The sequence below is a fragment of the Bufo bufo genome, chromosome 9, assembly GCF_905171765.1.
Source record: "Bufo bufo chromosome 9, aBufBuf1.1, whole genome shotgun sequence".
Classification (NCBI taxonomy): domain Eukaryota; kingdom Metazoa; phylum Chordata; class Amphibia; order Anura; family Bufonidae; genus Bufo; species Bufo bufo.
This window is the reverse complement of record NC_053397.1, coordinates 84,382,239-84,398,968: the sequence shown is the minus strand read 5'-3', so window position 1 is coordinate 84,398,968 and position 16,730 is coordinate 84,382,239. Positions and strand designations below refer to the sequence as shown.

Here is a 16,730-nt window from a genome sequence, read left to right as displayed (position 1 = left end):
ATACTTGCCAAATAGAACAGATGATTCTACTTTAGAACAGAATCTCTAAATTAATTTTATTTTGCTTTAATATGGCAAATTGCACATTACACCGAGTTGTCTGCCCCTGCTTCTCCACACATTACTGGCCCCACCCAAGATATTGCTCTTATGCTGCTGCTGGTGAGCTGAATACTGTGTCATTAGGCAGCTCAGCAGTGCTGTTCTGTTACTTAGGAGAAACTAGCCCAGCAGTAGTTTTTTTCAGTCTCCAGTACCCATCGCTCATGCTATGAAGACCCACTGTCCACTTTGCTCATATGGAGGCCCTAGATCCAATTCATTGTCTCCTGCGGAGATGCCCACTGGGGTGCTTATAGCCGGTATGATTAGGATGTGCATTTGCAGTTGTAAACATGTCTTACCTGGTTTAGCAGTCCACTCGGGCTTCAGATGTGTTTCATCTGCCCGACTGCACTGAAGCATTAAAGAGGACCTGTCACCATCAAATGAAGTGTAAACTGCAGGCAGCATGTTATAGAGCAGGAGGAGCTGAGCAGATTGATATAGAGTTTTGTGGAAAAAGGTTCAGTATAACATGTCAATTATTCATAACAATTTCAGCTTTTTCTGACTTCAAAGAAAAAATGTGGGGGGTTGAGTCCGCACAACCCGCAAGTAGGTGCATATCACTATGGCGAAATACATATACAAACAGAAAATGCAAATGTGATCGCACACTACATCCAGCATTCTGCCCTGCCTCCATGCTGGATGAGACATTGGTGTACATTTTGGCCAAAGCGTAATAAGCCACTCACCGCCTCAAGGTCGTCTCATTTGAGTGGTCCCTAACAGGGACCACTCAAATGAGACGACCTTGACGCGGTGAGTGGCTTATTACGCTTTGGCCAAAATGTACACCAATGTCTCATCCAGCATGGAGGCAGGGCAGAATGCTGGATGTAGTGTGCGATCACATTTGCATTTTCTTTTTCTGACTTCAGTTGTGCACGGGAAAGGCGTCATCAATGATTTATAGCACTCCTTGTGTAAGTGTGTATACAGAAATAGCTGTTAACCGAGGTGGTCTTAGCTTCAAAGAAAAACAGAGATATAAATGTATTAATTACCGGTTTTACTGAATCTTTTCCCACAAAACTATGTATCAATCTGCTCAGCTCCTCCTGCTCCATAACATGGTGCATCGCATGCTGTGGTGACAAGTCCTTTTTAAATCCATCATAAACATCTCCAGTTTCATAATGACATTTTTTCATCTGTCTTGAGTACCCCAACACAGATATTTTTGTCCCACACACCTGTTTTCCACATTTTTCTTCCCCTGTTGTCAGCATTTCTGTATCCTGGCAGGATGTTTACCTGCAGAACTTCCTGGTTTTTATCAGCTTCCTGTTGGGTTTTCTAACCAAACCCAGAATGCTTCGCTCTATACTGTTTCTCAGTGCTTGTTTTGACTGTCACATTGTTCTCTTTGTAGTAGTTACGCCGTCTTCTCCATGTTGGGTAGCCGGAGCAAGTCCTGTGCAAGATTACAGAGCAAAGCATGCTGGGCTTGGTTTGAAAAAAAAGTAGGCAGATAACGAAACAGGAAGTTCTGCATGTAGACTACAGCAATGCAAAAAGAGAAGGAAAGCGCTGAAAAAACAGGTATAAGGGGCAAAATGTGCAGATTTTGGGATACTCTGGTCAGATAAAAATTCATTATGAAACCAGAGAACTGGAGAATTTTTCTAACCTCAGTTTGGAGGGGACTTGCCTGAGAAATGTATGAATAATCTATGCTTTTGCACGTGTTTAATGGACTTTTCCATCAGTACAATCATCTTCACAATACGATATAATTTTTTTTTTATAGGATCAACTCACGTTTTAAAGCAGGGGTCTCCAGACATGAGCTGCATACTGATCCCAACCTACAGAAAATACACAGTGTATGAAAGTAAATCTAACTATAGCTCAGGTAAAAGGGCAACTTCCATTTCTACATACAATCATGTGGGTAAAGCCTGAACATTTTACAAGAAGCATGTCCACATGGTCTATTGTTTTTTCAATCACATTTAAGTGCTTCAAATACATTTCACATGACTTCATTTTGTCTCTGTAATTTAATTGCAGGAAACTCAAAAGAGACATATGATTTTTGAAGAGGTACACTAGTCTCATGTGTCACTAGTATACAACACTCTGGCTAACAGAGGGGAGAATGAGCAGGAGACCCCCTGTATTGACTCAGAATGCCCTGATAGGACATTTGAAAATAATTGCTTTAAAGGGGTTGTGCAACTTCGGGGGAAGGGGGTTGGCAAACTTCCTCTCTTTGGCAGACCTGCGGAGGCTAAGCACACTTACCTGCTTCAAAGTGATGGTTCCTGGCTCCTTCTCTCCCTGGCCTCCGCTTCTCTGCTTGGCTTCCAGGAGGTAAACTTCTGTTTTGACGCTGCTGCAGCCAATTGCTGGCTGTAGCAGTGACCTTCTCCCCTTGTGTAATGTCAAAATGGTCACGTGTCGCAAGCAGGTCACCGCTGTGGCCAGAGATTGGCTGCAGTGGCGTCTAGACAGAAGTTTACATCCTGGGAGCTGAGCCAGCATTGGGAAGCAGGCGAGTATGCTTTCTTTTACAGGTCTGCCAAACTGTGGAGGGTTTGCCCCCCCCCCAAATGTGCACAAGCCTTTTAAGGGCCGTTCACTTTTGCAAATCAATTGTTATTGTTCTACTGCATCTACAATAGAAAATGAAGAAACTTTGCATATACTCTTATATAAAAACCTCCAATCCTTTGTGCCTACAGCTCCTACACTAGTTATATCCATGATAACAGACTACAAGCAAACTGTGTAGTCTGATCCTGCAGTCATATTGCCATCTATCTCTCCCCAGATATCCCGTTAGAATTGAAGGGGGTATGACATAGGAGCTGCACGCACTTACATAGGAGCTGCATGCACTAAACCAGGGGTGCACGGCCAGCGGGCTGCATGTGGCCCCCAGACCCATGGTTTGCAACCCCCCGCTTCTGCCTTCTCCTCTATGAGCGTTATGCAGGGTAGAGCCCTTTGAATGCCCCAATTACAGTGGAAATAATGCAAAAAAAAATAAAAAAAATCTCTTATTGTCTCCCAAAGGTCTTTAAATGACCTATTGGGAACAAATTATGTGAAAAAAATAAGAAAATAAGTTAAATTATATTAAAAAAAAGAAATTGAAAACAATTAAAAAAAAAAATACAAATAAAAGAAAAATTAAATAAATAAAATATGTGGTACAAAAATAGAAAATTATAAAAAAAAATACCGTAAAATACCAGAAAAAAGTGCAAAATAAAGTGTTTACTGTCCCCCAACAGTCTTTTTATGAACCCTTAGGTGATTAATAATAATTATGACCTCTTGGGGGACATATGTGGCAAAAATATATTTAACAAAATAAGAAATAAACCAATTATAAAAAAAATATTACAATAAGATATTAATAAAATACAAATTAAAGTAAAGAAGAAAAAGAAAAAAAAAGTGCAAAATTAAAATAAAAAAAAGTGTCATTGTCCCCCAAAGGTCTTTATAAGACCTCTCGGGGGACAAATGTAGCAGAAATATATAAAAAATTAAGTTAAAAAAAAAAGATTAAAAATAATATTAAAATACATAAAAGAAAAAGCAACCACACCAACCAAAACCGTCTCAATTATCACCCTATTCATGTGAAACTATACATATTATATGATTATTTTGGTAGTCCAACAAATAAAATAGTTATAACCGTTTGAATGACCATGTGGTCATTAAGGCCTTTCAGACCTGGTCATTAAAGTGTTAACCAATGAGCGCTTTCGCTGCAAGTAAGGTAAAGTGCTTACTGATTATTGCATGGTGCCTGTAACTGGGGGACAGGAGGCGGTAATAACCAGGGAGCGCCATCCTCTGCAGTGAAGGAAAGCGCTGATTTATGAATAGGAGGCAGGATCAAAGGAAATGTCACCACTTTTCTGGTAAAAAATAATTTTTAACAAGTTCTTGCCGCATGGCACCTGAAACAAAAGATTCATACTTACCTGCTTCCCGCCGCTCTGGTCCTCTGCGCTGCCCCTATCTTCCGGTCCCTGCACTGGCCATGGTCAAATGCACCTCTCCAGCCAATGACTGGCTTCAGCAGTGACACGCTGCTTGTGGCCACATCACCACTGAAGCTAGATATTGGCTGGAGAGGGGCATGTGACCATGGCCATGCACAGCCAGGTCTAAACAGTGCAAGGACCAAACGATGGAGGCAGTGCGGAGGACCGGAGCCGCAGGGAGCAGGTAAGTATAACTCTTTGGTTTCAGGGGCCATGCTGCAGTACGATATTTGGGAACTTGTCTTGATAGGAAAGCTCATTTCTGATATCTGGCCGCTGTAATTGTGCTGCTGATCAGCCGATAAACAAGGAATCACTCATTTGTCGTCTGATTTGTATATTTTAGCAGGATGAAAGATGTACAATTCTCGTCAGCACATGTCCCCGTGTAATCAATATAACTGAACTGAAGGCAGAATGACTGTGATAGTGGTCGTTCCTCCCCATTCATTGGCCTGTGTAATACGCCGATGCAGTGAGCACCGATCATTTATTGGCGGCCCCTTGAAATAGAGTGATGTGACAATGAGGCCCTCAGACCAAAAAAAGGCTGTGCACCCCTGCACTAAACTGTATTACTCTGGAACTAGAACATTAAAAAAATAAAAAATTTGATAAAAAAAAAAAAATGAACAGTTTGGAATCTTTATGGGAATTATCACTGCCGGCTCAAATTTTCCCTACACAATTTCTTAGGCTGGTTTCACATGGGCGTTGCGGAAAAAGATGCGGGTGCGTTGCGGGAACATGTGCGATTTTACCGCGCGAGTGCAAAATATTGTAAATTTTGCACGCGTGTGAGAAAAATCGGCATGTTTGATACCCAAACCTGAACTTCTTCACAGAAGTTCGGGTTTGGCATCGGTGTTGTGTAGATTGTATTATTTTTATAACATGGTTATAAGGGAAAATAATAGCATTCTTAATACAGAATGCATAGTACAATTGGGCTGGAGGGGTTAAAAAATAAAAATTTAAAATTTAACTCACCTCATCCACTTGTTCGCGCAGCCCGGCTTCTCACGATCTCAGTGATGTGTGAAAATCACCGCTCATGTGCACAGCCCCATAGAAATGAATGGGTCCGGATTCAGTGCAGGTGCAATGCGTTCACTTCACGCATTGCACCCGCGCGGAAATCTCACCCGTGTGAACCCAGCCTTACAGTTTAGCGCTAAATGAACTTGCTACAATTCTCAAAAAAAGTCACAGCTCATATCCTGTTATATTCCTAAATGTAATGAAAACAAGCGGATGAGCTAATGGAAAACCACTGCATTCTCTCTCTCAGTAACATCTGCCCTTTTAGGAATAATACATTTTCATCCAATCCCTCTCGGCAGTGCCTGAAATCTATAATGGCAATGGGAAGGAGACATGAGAAGCCACTGCAAAAGTGTTCTGTCCCGGAGCTGTAAGAGCATTAGCCAGGAAGAAGCAGATTTAATAATTCACAATGATCTCCTCGGACTGACTGTGATTACCACCCCAGTAATGATGGTCTAGATGAGTTGCAGCATACACAGTACAGGTTTACAGATTTTGGCCTTTCCTAACAATGCAGTGTAGGCCATTAATTGTATTCATTAGCTAAAAAGAAAGTGAATGCTAATAATTTTTGAAGGGTGGCCGTCATCATCATGCTAGATTTCAGTGTCTTACACATATCACTTCATGATATATACTGGATATTTCCAAAACTGTGATCCTCCTGAAGTCATCTGTTCCAACACAGCATGTATCCATCATTATATATATATAACACATGTGCCACCCATGCTCCACTAACACATAGGACGCGTGCTGCAGACGCCCCACATGTCCTTCTCACACAGTAAACGCATACAGCACGTGCACTAGGACACATGCCATTCACATGATGATCGCTCACGCTAACCACTGACGGGCCCAGCACTCTCTTCTTATAGAATCCCTGCAGGCAGGATACATAACACACACTGATATTGCATACAAAGTCACACACACACAGAGCACGCAAACCATACACAAGTCACAAGCAGCACACTTGTCACTCACATGCAGGACACATGACGCACGCTGGCTTAAAGGGGTTCTGCACTTTCATTTAACTGATGATCTATCCTCTGGAAAGATCATCAGCTTCTGATCGGCGGGGGTCCGACACCCGGGACCCCCGCCGATCAGCTGTTTGAGAAGGCAGCGGCGCTCCAGCAGCGCCGCGGCCTTCTCACGGCCCACTGACGTCACGACTAGTATCAACTAGCGTGGGCGCGGCTAAGCTCTGTTCACTTGAATGGAGCTTAGCCGCGCCCACGCTAGTTGATACTAGTCGTGACGTCAGTGGGCTGGCGGCCCGGCGGTAAACAGTGAGAAGGCTGCGGCGCTGCTGGAGCGCCGCTGCCTTCTCAAACAGCTGATCGGCGGGGGTCCCGGGTGTCGGACCCCCGCCGATCAGAAGCTGATGAGCTATCCAGAGGATAGATCATCAGTTAAATGAAAGTGCAGAACCCTTTTAAAGGCTATGTACACCTTTGGGGGCAATTTCTTTAATTGCTACACTGTACTCATTTTGAGCTAAAAATAATTTTTTTCAATTGGTCTTTATTAAAAATATGGAGCCCTTTTTTTTCTGTACATAGCTGAGATTCTCTAATATCACCCCTTTGGATTTTGGGGAGCTGATGGGCTTCTTATCTCTGCTCTCTGACATTAGAAACACTCATTATAGCTCAGTCCTTATCTTACTGATAAGAATGTGGCTTAAATAAGTGTTTATAACCTCTTAGTAGTTTAGAGATAAGGTTTATTAAATGGCCAGCACAAATTGAAAGTACCAGTCTCACAGCTAGAAAAACAGTTAACCCTTTGTGACAGAGAGCTCAATATTTTGAATAATTGAAAAAAAATGAAAAGAAGATTTTTAGCCAAAAATTAGTAAAATGCAATCATAAACAAAAATTGCCTCCGTACAAGGTGTACATAGCCTTTAACCCACGTGCTGGACACACGCCACTCACACATATGCAGAACTCACAAGACATACACATACCAACACATGCTCCACTGACCCTTAGGAGAAGTGACATACAAGTTTTATAAGTACTAACTTACAAGGGAATGTATCTCTGACAACGTAATGATCAGTAATGAGCCACCTCTAGTATTTAGCCTCACTTTAGCTTCTCCTGAACTTCTTCAAAGGGTATGTCTACTTCCCATCTCTGATGCCTGCTCTGAATGCAGCTCTGGGGTACAATACAATGCAGGATCAGCCCAGGATGAGTAATGCAATGCATTCACAAATTTACTGAACATTTTATGTAGGAATATATACTAAACACTGGAAAACGGCTGGACATGTACTTTAAAGGGAGTCTGTCAGCAGTTTCGACCATGCTAAACTGCTGACGGCAGTATACTGTGAAGTTCCCTCTGATCTGTGTTACAGCTGCAGTGGTCTCCTGGTTGGATGTCACAGCTGTCACTCAGAGCAGAAGGGAGGGGCTGTGGACCAGCTCAGTGCAGAGGGCACTTCATAGTGAAGCTCCGCCTCCTGGGCACTTGAGAAGAATTTGGCTGAACAAAACTTTATATTTACATGAGAAAACTTTTACAAAAAAGGTATGCTTTATACTGCTCTCCCCAGCCTCTACCTAGTGCCGTCAACAGTTTAGCATGGTCCCTTTAACATTAAAGTCCCTTTAGAGGGGTTCTCCGGAAATTAAGAAAATTAAAATACTTAAATATGATTCCATTATAAATATATTCCCAAATCCCTTACATTAGTTATAATGGCTAGTTTTGTCTGGGGAACAATGTTTGGAAGAATAAAATGGCCGCTGTCCTTTTAGTACACACATAACCTGTCCTAATCACACAGCAGGATAAGTTACTTCAGAACACTGAGCTAAAGAGCTGCCTCATCCTTATCTCTGCTTGTCATGGATTATGATCCTGAATACAGATGATAAGATCTTTAGCTGAATCTCTATTGAAATTGAGTTCATGAGGAGATGTGGGTAATGAGCAGCAGCACTTGTATGCAGTCTCTATTACCACAGTCTGTCCTGTCTATCCTATCTGTACTTCATGTCTCCTCATGAGCTCCATTCCTACAAAGATTCAGCTAAATATCATATTAAACTGTATTCAGGATCACAATCCCTGAAATGCAGAGCAGAAAGGAGGATGAGGCAGCTCTTGTGCTCAGTGTTGTGAAGTAACTTGTCCTCCTGTGTGATTAGGACAAGGTTCTGTGTGTACTAATAGGACGGTGGCCATTTTATTCTCCTAATGATTGCTCTGTGGACAAAACGAGCCATTATAACTAATGAAAGGTATTTGGGAATATATTTATAATAAAGTAATATTTAAGTATTTTCATTTTCCTAATTCTCGGAGAACCCCTTTAATATTAGCAGAATGTACTCATTGCTCCAGGCCGGACTGCTCTACAACAAATAGACTACGATCTAAGGATCCTCAGACCCTTCACTCAGATCCTTACACTTGCCCATTTTTTCTGCTTCCAACACATCGACTTGAAGAACTGACTAATTTCATGTTGGCTGATATATTCCACCACTTATCACTTCACTTGTCAGTGGCTTTAAGGTATGGGCAGATCTGTAGCATAGGCATGTGGCCCTTACCCACATGCAGTGGCCAAACTGGCATGTAAAACTGAGGTACCGGTATACCGTCAAAAGTGTGCATCCACTGGCCACCGAATGTTTGTCCTCACGTGCCCACCCCCTTAACATTATCACTGAACAATGACAAGAGTAATCCAGGTTTTGCCTGAGTGCGTACATTAAAGTTGACAAAAATTGTTCTACCGGCTCTTCAGAGAAATGAAAGGACATTGTAATAGAATAAGGGATTGTGAAAAATCTCACATATATCTAACCACGGGGATGAAAAATCACTGTAGAAAACAAAAAACTTAGACGGTAGCAGAAAATGATTTATTGGCTGCCTGCCTCCTGGAGCTTCTCCAGTTCTTCATCCATTAAACCAATATCACACAGAACATGGATCAGTGCTGCACCGGTAACTTTACTAACCTTTAAGATAGAGTTATCTTGCCTTGTGTTTTTGGTGTCATATCCTTCCAAGAGACATCTCCGAACTGTGTTGCCAGATCCAGCAAACTCTGCAAGGTTCAAGTCTGCAAAACCGAGCTGAAAGAACAAACAATCAAAAATCCCCCAAAATTTGTCGCCAGCAGAAATCCGGGAAGCAAGTGAGGTCCAGGACCTAGGTGCGACCACAGCCTCTGCCCCTACTATACTTACACCCCAATGTGTCTATCCTGTCTACCTATCCATCCATCCTCTCTACTATCCAATCTACCCATCTGCCCAATCTATCCTATCTACCTATCCACCCAACCAATCTATCTGTCAATATAATCTAATATATTAATCCATCTATCTATTCATCCATCCACTCTATCTATGTAACAAATCTGTCTCTCAATCTGTCTATCCATTGATCAATCTATAAACTGGACCTCTGATCGGGGACATGGTTGACTACTCCTAAGTGCTGCTTTCCTCTCTGTGCACTTCTCTATCTTTTGGTAAAATGCGATCGCTATAGCTTACATTACAAAGGATCTGTGACTACCAGTAAGCATTCTTACCTTGGCATATGCTTTTCCACCTTTTAGCTCCTAAAACAAGTAGAAGACAAACATCAGTGATTTACACTTCTTCCTGTACAGCTGCTCACACACATCAGACTAAGGGCTGTAGTACATTATGCGATCAGTCCCACCATTGTCAAGAGGGAAGCGTTTCTTCCCGGTAGTCGTCTGCTCGTCAGTGAAGGAGACGACTGCTATTACATGCAGAAATCTCCTCCTCAGTATGGGGAGGGGTGATCGCTAATGCCATTGCCTGTCCATATACTGAATCACTGTTTGTGTGCAGCAGTGGCGTAGCGTGGGGGGGCCGTTGCTCCGGGCGCCAAATTGAAGGGGGCGCAAGGCAGCAGGCAGGAAAATGAGGGCGATGGAAGCCTATGGCTCCCGTCCACTCTGTTATGCCTCATAGGCTTCAGGCCACTAGGCCTGAAGCCTATGAGGCAGTTGAATGGCGCAGGAGATCACGATTACCTGACTGTGACCTTCTGCGTCAGGTCTTGCGAGATGATGTGATGACGCGGCGCAGGAGGGCACGGTGATGTGTTCACGACCGTCTGTGCCAGGACGTCCGAACACAGCTCATAAGGGGTGACGGAGTGAAGAAGTGAGGTAAGTATTTTTTTTTTTTATGTATGCATCCTAAGGCAGGCAGCACTGGGGGCACTATGGGAGTGGGGAGGATGGAGGAGGATTACTATATATAGAGAGTGGGGGGCCAATACTTCATATACAGAGGGGGCCAATATACTACTAATACAGAGGGGGCCAATATACTACTAATACAGAGGGGGCCAATATACTACTAATACAGAGGGGGCCAATATACTACTAATACAGAGGGGGTCATTATATTATTAATACAGAGGGGGCCAATACTTCATATACAGAGGGGGCCAATACTATTAATACAGAGGGGGCCAATATACTACTAATACAAAGGGGGCCAATACTTCTAATACAAAGGGGGTCATTATACTATTAATACAGAGGGGGCCAATACTTATTATACAGAGGGGGCCAATATACTACTAAGACAGAGGGGGTCATTATACTATTAATGCAGAGGGGTTTATAATACTAATAATACAGAGGGGGCAAGTATATATAATAAAACAGAGGGGGCAAGTATATATAATAAAACAGAGGGGACACTGCAGGGGGTCTTTATAAATACTGGGGCTACTACAAGGGTCTTTATAAATACTTGGACCATTGTAGGAGGTATAACTACTGCAGACACTACAGGGGACTTTATTGCTATTGCGGGCTCTTATAGGGGTAACTTATAGAGGGGCCTTGTTACTGCTGGGGGCACTATAGGAGGCCTTATTTCTACTAGGGGCCTTATGGGAGCATTATTAATACTGGGGTGCTGAGGGGGTTTCATTATTGAGAGCAATATGAAGGACATTACTAGTAATAGGGTTGCTATTAGGGGTACTGCAAGGAACCCTATTACCACTGAGGTCAGTTTGAGAGTGTATTATCATGGGGGACTATCTGTATGGCACTACCACAGTATTGGGGGTAGCAGCAGGATGACAGTGTTGAGGCACCAGGAGGGGGAAGATGATAGTAAAGTGAGGAATCTAAAAAACTTTTTCTGTGATAAACTCTGCAGACACGGCTGGAAGAAGGTATCATGGCGATCTCATCTCCGAATGAAGACGTTGAGGAAAGAGTCCACCTCAGGGGAGACGTCACTGGATGTAAGAGGTATGTGCTGCTGTATTCTCCTGTCCGTCCACATATTTCTTTTTATAGTAAGGTTGGGGGGAGGACTTCAGGCCACACTGTGTGTGAGCAGAATTCTAGGGCCTCCCATCTAGCTACTACATTATCTGTACTCGGAGAGTTATCACTGTTACGTGTGGTGTTACATAGGACTGCAGGTGACATCTACTACATTATCTGTAAAAAAAAGGGGCGTGTCGACAGGTTGGGGGGGAAGGAATGCTTGCCCCGGGTGCTGGCAACCCACGCTACGCCACTGGTGGGCAGCAAAGCGTGATTGCACAGCATGATCCACCGCCGGCCAAAGATGATTTTTAAACCTTGCTGAAAGATTGCAATTGCCCGATGGACGAGTGTTTTCTTGTTTGTCGGGTAATCGGCGGCAGTATTACACCGATCATAAGAACACTTGTCAGCTATGATCGGCCCAACAATTCGCCTGTGTAATACAGGTTTAAGTTTGGTCAAAACTAAGACTGGATGAAGATTTAGGGGGTCATTTATCAAACTGGAGTAAAGTAGAACTGGCCTAGTTACCCATAGCAACCAGTCAGAATCCACCTTTCATTTTGGACAGCTACTTTGGAAAATGAAAGGAGGAATCTGATTGGTTGCTATGGGCAACTAAGCCAGTTCTACTTTACACCAGTTTGATAAATGACCCCCTTAATTTGTATTTGTATTTCATGTTCCGTTGATGTTTATACAGCCTATATCAAGGGAGATAAACCCTCCACCAGAGGCGTCTGACAGCAGATCTCTCCCCATTCATAACACATGCACATTCACGAATGAGTGTACATGTGTATGGAGAGGAATGGCGATATACGGCTCACTACCTCTCCCCCACTGCTGCCATTCCGAAGCTGCTCTTCACTTCCTGGGCCGACAACTTGGAAGTGCCAGGAAAGAGCTGCTCAGCCAATTCCTGGCATAGGCGGGTCACCGCCATGCAGGGCTGTGGAGTCGGTAGATAAATGGTCCGACTCCGACTCCTCCGGTTTTGGTACTTCCGACTCCGACTTCTCTGTATTTAATATGCAAATGTATTTTATAGATTCCTTGAAGGAAAGAAAGGCAGCATACATGTCATTACCACAGAACTACTGGCTAGGAAGCCGCTGATCTTCTGCTGAAGATAGGGCAGTGGGGGGATCCAGGAAGGGGAAGGGGCATTTATTGTAAAACCTGATTTCCCTAGTAGAATCCCATAGTCATGTTTAAAGTTTAAGCTAACAATCTGAGTTTACAAGTTTTTATAGCCTTAGCTGAATGACAGCAGTTTTTCAAATGGTTTACAGCTTCAGTCTTGAACTATTGACCATCCATTCCCTTCACTTATACAAGTGTCTAGTCCTGCAAAAAACATATTTACTTGATCAGTTATCAGCGGAACACAACACAATGGAAAGTATAAGTATTGCCGCTCCTTAACTGTGCGTTGCGTGCCATATAGTGAAGCATATGAAAAGCAGGCTTCTTCATGGTCACTTAACGTGTTCGTTTTGCGGTAACGTGACGCACTGCATGCATTGACCTTTATTCTTACAGTAGAGAAGTACCGTATTTTTCTCAAAAGTGGGGGGAAAATAGCAGTGCGTCTTATGGGGCGAATGCTGCGACCGTCCGGTGAATAGGCTGAGGGCCGGCATCTGTTTCTGTAATGGCAGCGGGGCCCGGTGCAGTCACTGTATTCTACTACACCGGGCCCCGCTCACTGTAGTATACGGTAATCAGATCTAACTTGTGGGTATTGTTAAAGTATTCCAATCATCTTAAATCCAGCGCAGTACTACTTACTACTAACTTCATAGCAGTCAGGAGGCCGGGTGGGCGCTCGTAGCGTAGCTCACTACGTCACGCGCCTGCTCCGCCCACTTCATGAATGAAGCAGGCACCGGGCCCCACTGCCATTACAGAAACAGATGCCGGCCCCCATTCACTACACAGAGACACTGTTATGGGGGGAATCTGTGGATGACACATAAGATAAGATGCTATATATGTGTCATCCACAGATACCCCCACAATGATCCTCCATAACAGTGCCATCCACAGATGCCCCCATAACAGTGCCATCCACAGATGCCCCCATAACAGTGCCATCCACAGATGCCCCCATAACAGTGCCATCCACAGATGCCCCCATAACAGTGCCATCCACAGATGCCCCCATAACAGTGCCATCCACAGATGCCCCCATAACAGTGCCATCCACAGATGCCCCCATAACAGTGCCATCCACAGATGCCCCCATAACAGTGCCATCCACAGATGCCCCCATAACAGTGCCATCCACAGATACCCCCATAACAGTGCCATCCACAGATGCTCCCATAACAGTGCCACCCACAGACCACCATTAGTTCAAAACCCACCAAAAGCACACCTTTTGGTTCAAAATATTTTTTTTCTTATTTTCCTCCTCAAAAACCTAGGTGCGTTTTATAGGGCGAAAAATACGGTAATTAATTATAACTTTTTGTGAATTGGGACATTTAAACTTGCTTTTTTTTATTTTTTATTCCAATTTAAATCTAGTAGGAGTCGGTTCATTTTTTGCCGACTCCGACTCCAGGTACCCAAAATTGCCTCCGACTCCACAGCCCTGCCGCTATGGCCAGTGACTGGTTGAATAGGCATATCCAGGCATTTTCTGCATTTAGAGCAGCGGAGAACAGTGGCGGGGGATCAGTGTTTTTTTTTTATTAAAAAAATGACCACCACTGGACAACCCTCTAAATGTGTTTGGCCACCTTAAGGCTTTGTTCACACATGCACCAGGATATTCTGTCAGGGTAGCCATCAATTTTGATGAAAATAGTAGTGCACGTATCGCTAAAATGATCGACAACATGAGGGAACCCTGACAAATCTCATAAATCAATCAGGTTTGTCGGTCACACTGCCTTTCCCGCTCCTGTAGAAGCAGTGGCTGCCTTACCTTGCGCACGGATACTCTGCATACACATGGATCCAGAATGCCGGAGGCCGCACTTGCGCTCATCTTGCACATAAAGGAAAAACATTTCTTCCAGCGGACGCTGTTGGCTTGGACAACCTCTCTACAAAAAAATAAAATAAAAAATATGAAGAAACAAATGGACATGTAATATTAAAGACTATGGACACCTTTGTGTACTAAAAATCAATAACCCCATATCTTACTGTAATGCAGCACATAATAAAATTGCACTTGTTAATTTACTGGTATCAGCTTTGCTTCACATGCCGTCAGAAATGCTCTGATATCAGTTTTGCTCACTGTCGTCATCTCCTGTGACGCTATGTGGGCGTTCCTATGGATTTCACATGCACCAGCACAAGCTTTGCTGCCCCGCCCCCAGATCCTGTTACACAGCACAGCTCTGCTGCCCGACCCCCACATCCTGTCACACAGCACAGCTCTGGCCCCCACATCCTGTTACATAGCACAGCTCTGCTGCCCCACCCCCCCATCCTGTTACATAGCACAGCCCTGCTGCCCCGCCCCCACATCCTGTTACAAAGTACAGCTCTGCTGCCCCGCCCCTACATCCTGTCACACAGCACAGCTCTGCTGCCCGACCCCCACATCCTGTCACACAGCACAGCTCTGGCCCCCACATCCTGTTACATAGCACAGCTCTGCTGCCCCACCCCCCCATCCTGTTACATAGCACAGCCCTGCTGCCCCGCCCCCACATCCTGTTACAAAGTACAGCTCTGCTGCCCCGCCCCTACATCCTGTCACACAGCACAGCTCTGCTGCCCGACCCCCACATCCTGTCACACAGCACAGCTCTGGCCCCCACATCCTGTTACACAGCACAGCTCTGCTGCCCCGTCCCCACATCCTGTTACACAGCACAGCTCTGCTGCCCGACCCCCACATCCTGTCACACAGCACAGCTCTGGCCCCCACATCCTGTTACACAGCACAGCTCTGCTGCCCCGTCCCCACATCCTGTTACACAGCACAGCTAGCAGCCACTTACATACAGATGGCTTGTAATCAACAGATTTAGGCTACATTCACACGTCAGTATTTTTCTATATCCCGATTTTCGGTCCGTTTTTTGCGGATCCGTTGTTCCTGAAAATGTTTCCGTATGTCATCCGTTTTTTGCGGATCCGCAAAAAACGGAAACATGTATAAATTTCAATAAGCAAATAAAGTTGTTTGGATTTCTTTGAAAAAAAATTGAAAAAAAAAAAGTGAATAAAAGTTTATAAAATAAATATTTAATTTCCAGGAACGGAATCCGCATAAAACGGATGACATACGTAATGACATACGACTGTCTTCCGTTTTTTGCGGATCCATTGATTTTGTATTGTACCAGGATCCGATTTTTGCGGAAAAGAATAGGACAAGTTTTATATTTTTTCAGACATGCGGAACGGAACAACGGAAACGGACAGCACACATTGTGCTGTCCGATTTTTTCCAGGACCCATTGAAAATGAATGGGTACAGAACTGGTCCAGATCTGTTCCGCATAAAACGGAACAGATCAGGAAAGAAAAAACGGACGTGTGAATGGACCCTTATTTCTCACTTTCCATTCTGTAGAAAGTCCATTATTTGTAGACACAATAGATATTTCTGCTGGTAACATTAGTGCAGCGATCTACAGTCAGAACCATGGCGTTATAAGCAGGATATACACTGCGTGCAGAATTATTAGGCAAATGAGTATTTTGACCACATCATCCTCTTTATGCATGTTGTCTTACTCCAAGCTGTATAGGCTCGAAAGCCTACTACCAATTAAGCATATTAGGTGATGTGCATCTCTGTAATGAGAAGGGGTGTGGTCTAATGACATCAACACCCTATATTAGGTGTGCATAATTATTAGGCAACTTCCTTTCCTTTGGCAAAATGGGTCAAAAGAAGGAATTGACAGGCTCAGAAAAGTCAAAAATAGTGAGATATATTGCAGAGGGATGCAGCACTCTTAAAATTGCAAAGCTTCTGAAGCGTGATCATCGAACAATCAAGCGTTTCATTCAAAATAGTCAACAGGGTCGCAAGAAGCGTGTGGAAAAACCAAGGCGCAAAATAACTGCCCATGAACTGAGAAAAGTCAAGCGTGCAGCTGCCAAGATGCCACTTGCCACCAGTTTGGCCATATTTCAGAGCTGCAACATCACTGGAGTGCCCAAAAGCACAAGGTGTGCAATACTCAGAGACATGGCCAAGGTAAGAAAGGCTGAAAGACGACCACCACTGAACAAGACACACAAGCTGAAACGTCAAG

At 43.9% G+C, this 16,730-nt stretch overlaps 1 protein-coding gene and 1 long non-coding RNA gene across 3 annotated transcripts in view; one reads left to right on the top strand and one right to left on the bottom strand.

Moving 5' to 3' along the window:
* Window positions 1-16,730, bottom strand: part of FAM102B (family with sequence similarity 102 member B) — an 85,032-nt gene that overhangs the window by 44,404 nt on the left and 23,898 nt on the right. For both annotated transcript variants that reach the window (XM_040407563.1, XM_040407562.1), the window contains 4 exons: window positions 14,429-14,549; window positions 9,748-9,777; window positions 9,167-9,283; window positions 1,870-1,916 (listed from right to left, as the gene is read on the bottom strand). In XM_040407563.1, coding sequence (XP_040263497.1) covers window positions 1,870-1,916; window positions 9,167-9,283; window positions 9,748-9,777; window positions 14,429-14,549 — 315 coding nt within the window. The remainder of the gene's footprint in view (window positions 1-1,869; window positions 1,917-9,166; window positions 9,284-9,747; window positions 9,778-14,428; window positions 14,550-16,730) is intronic.
* On the top strand, window positions 1,488-7,384 carry LOC120979046. The gene is made up of 3 exons (XR_005774230.1): window positions 1,488-1,650; window positions 1,859-1,963; window positions 7,302-7,384. It is a non-coding gene; the product is annotated as an uncharacterized LOC120979046 (long non-coding RNA).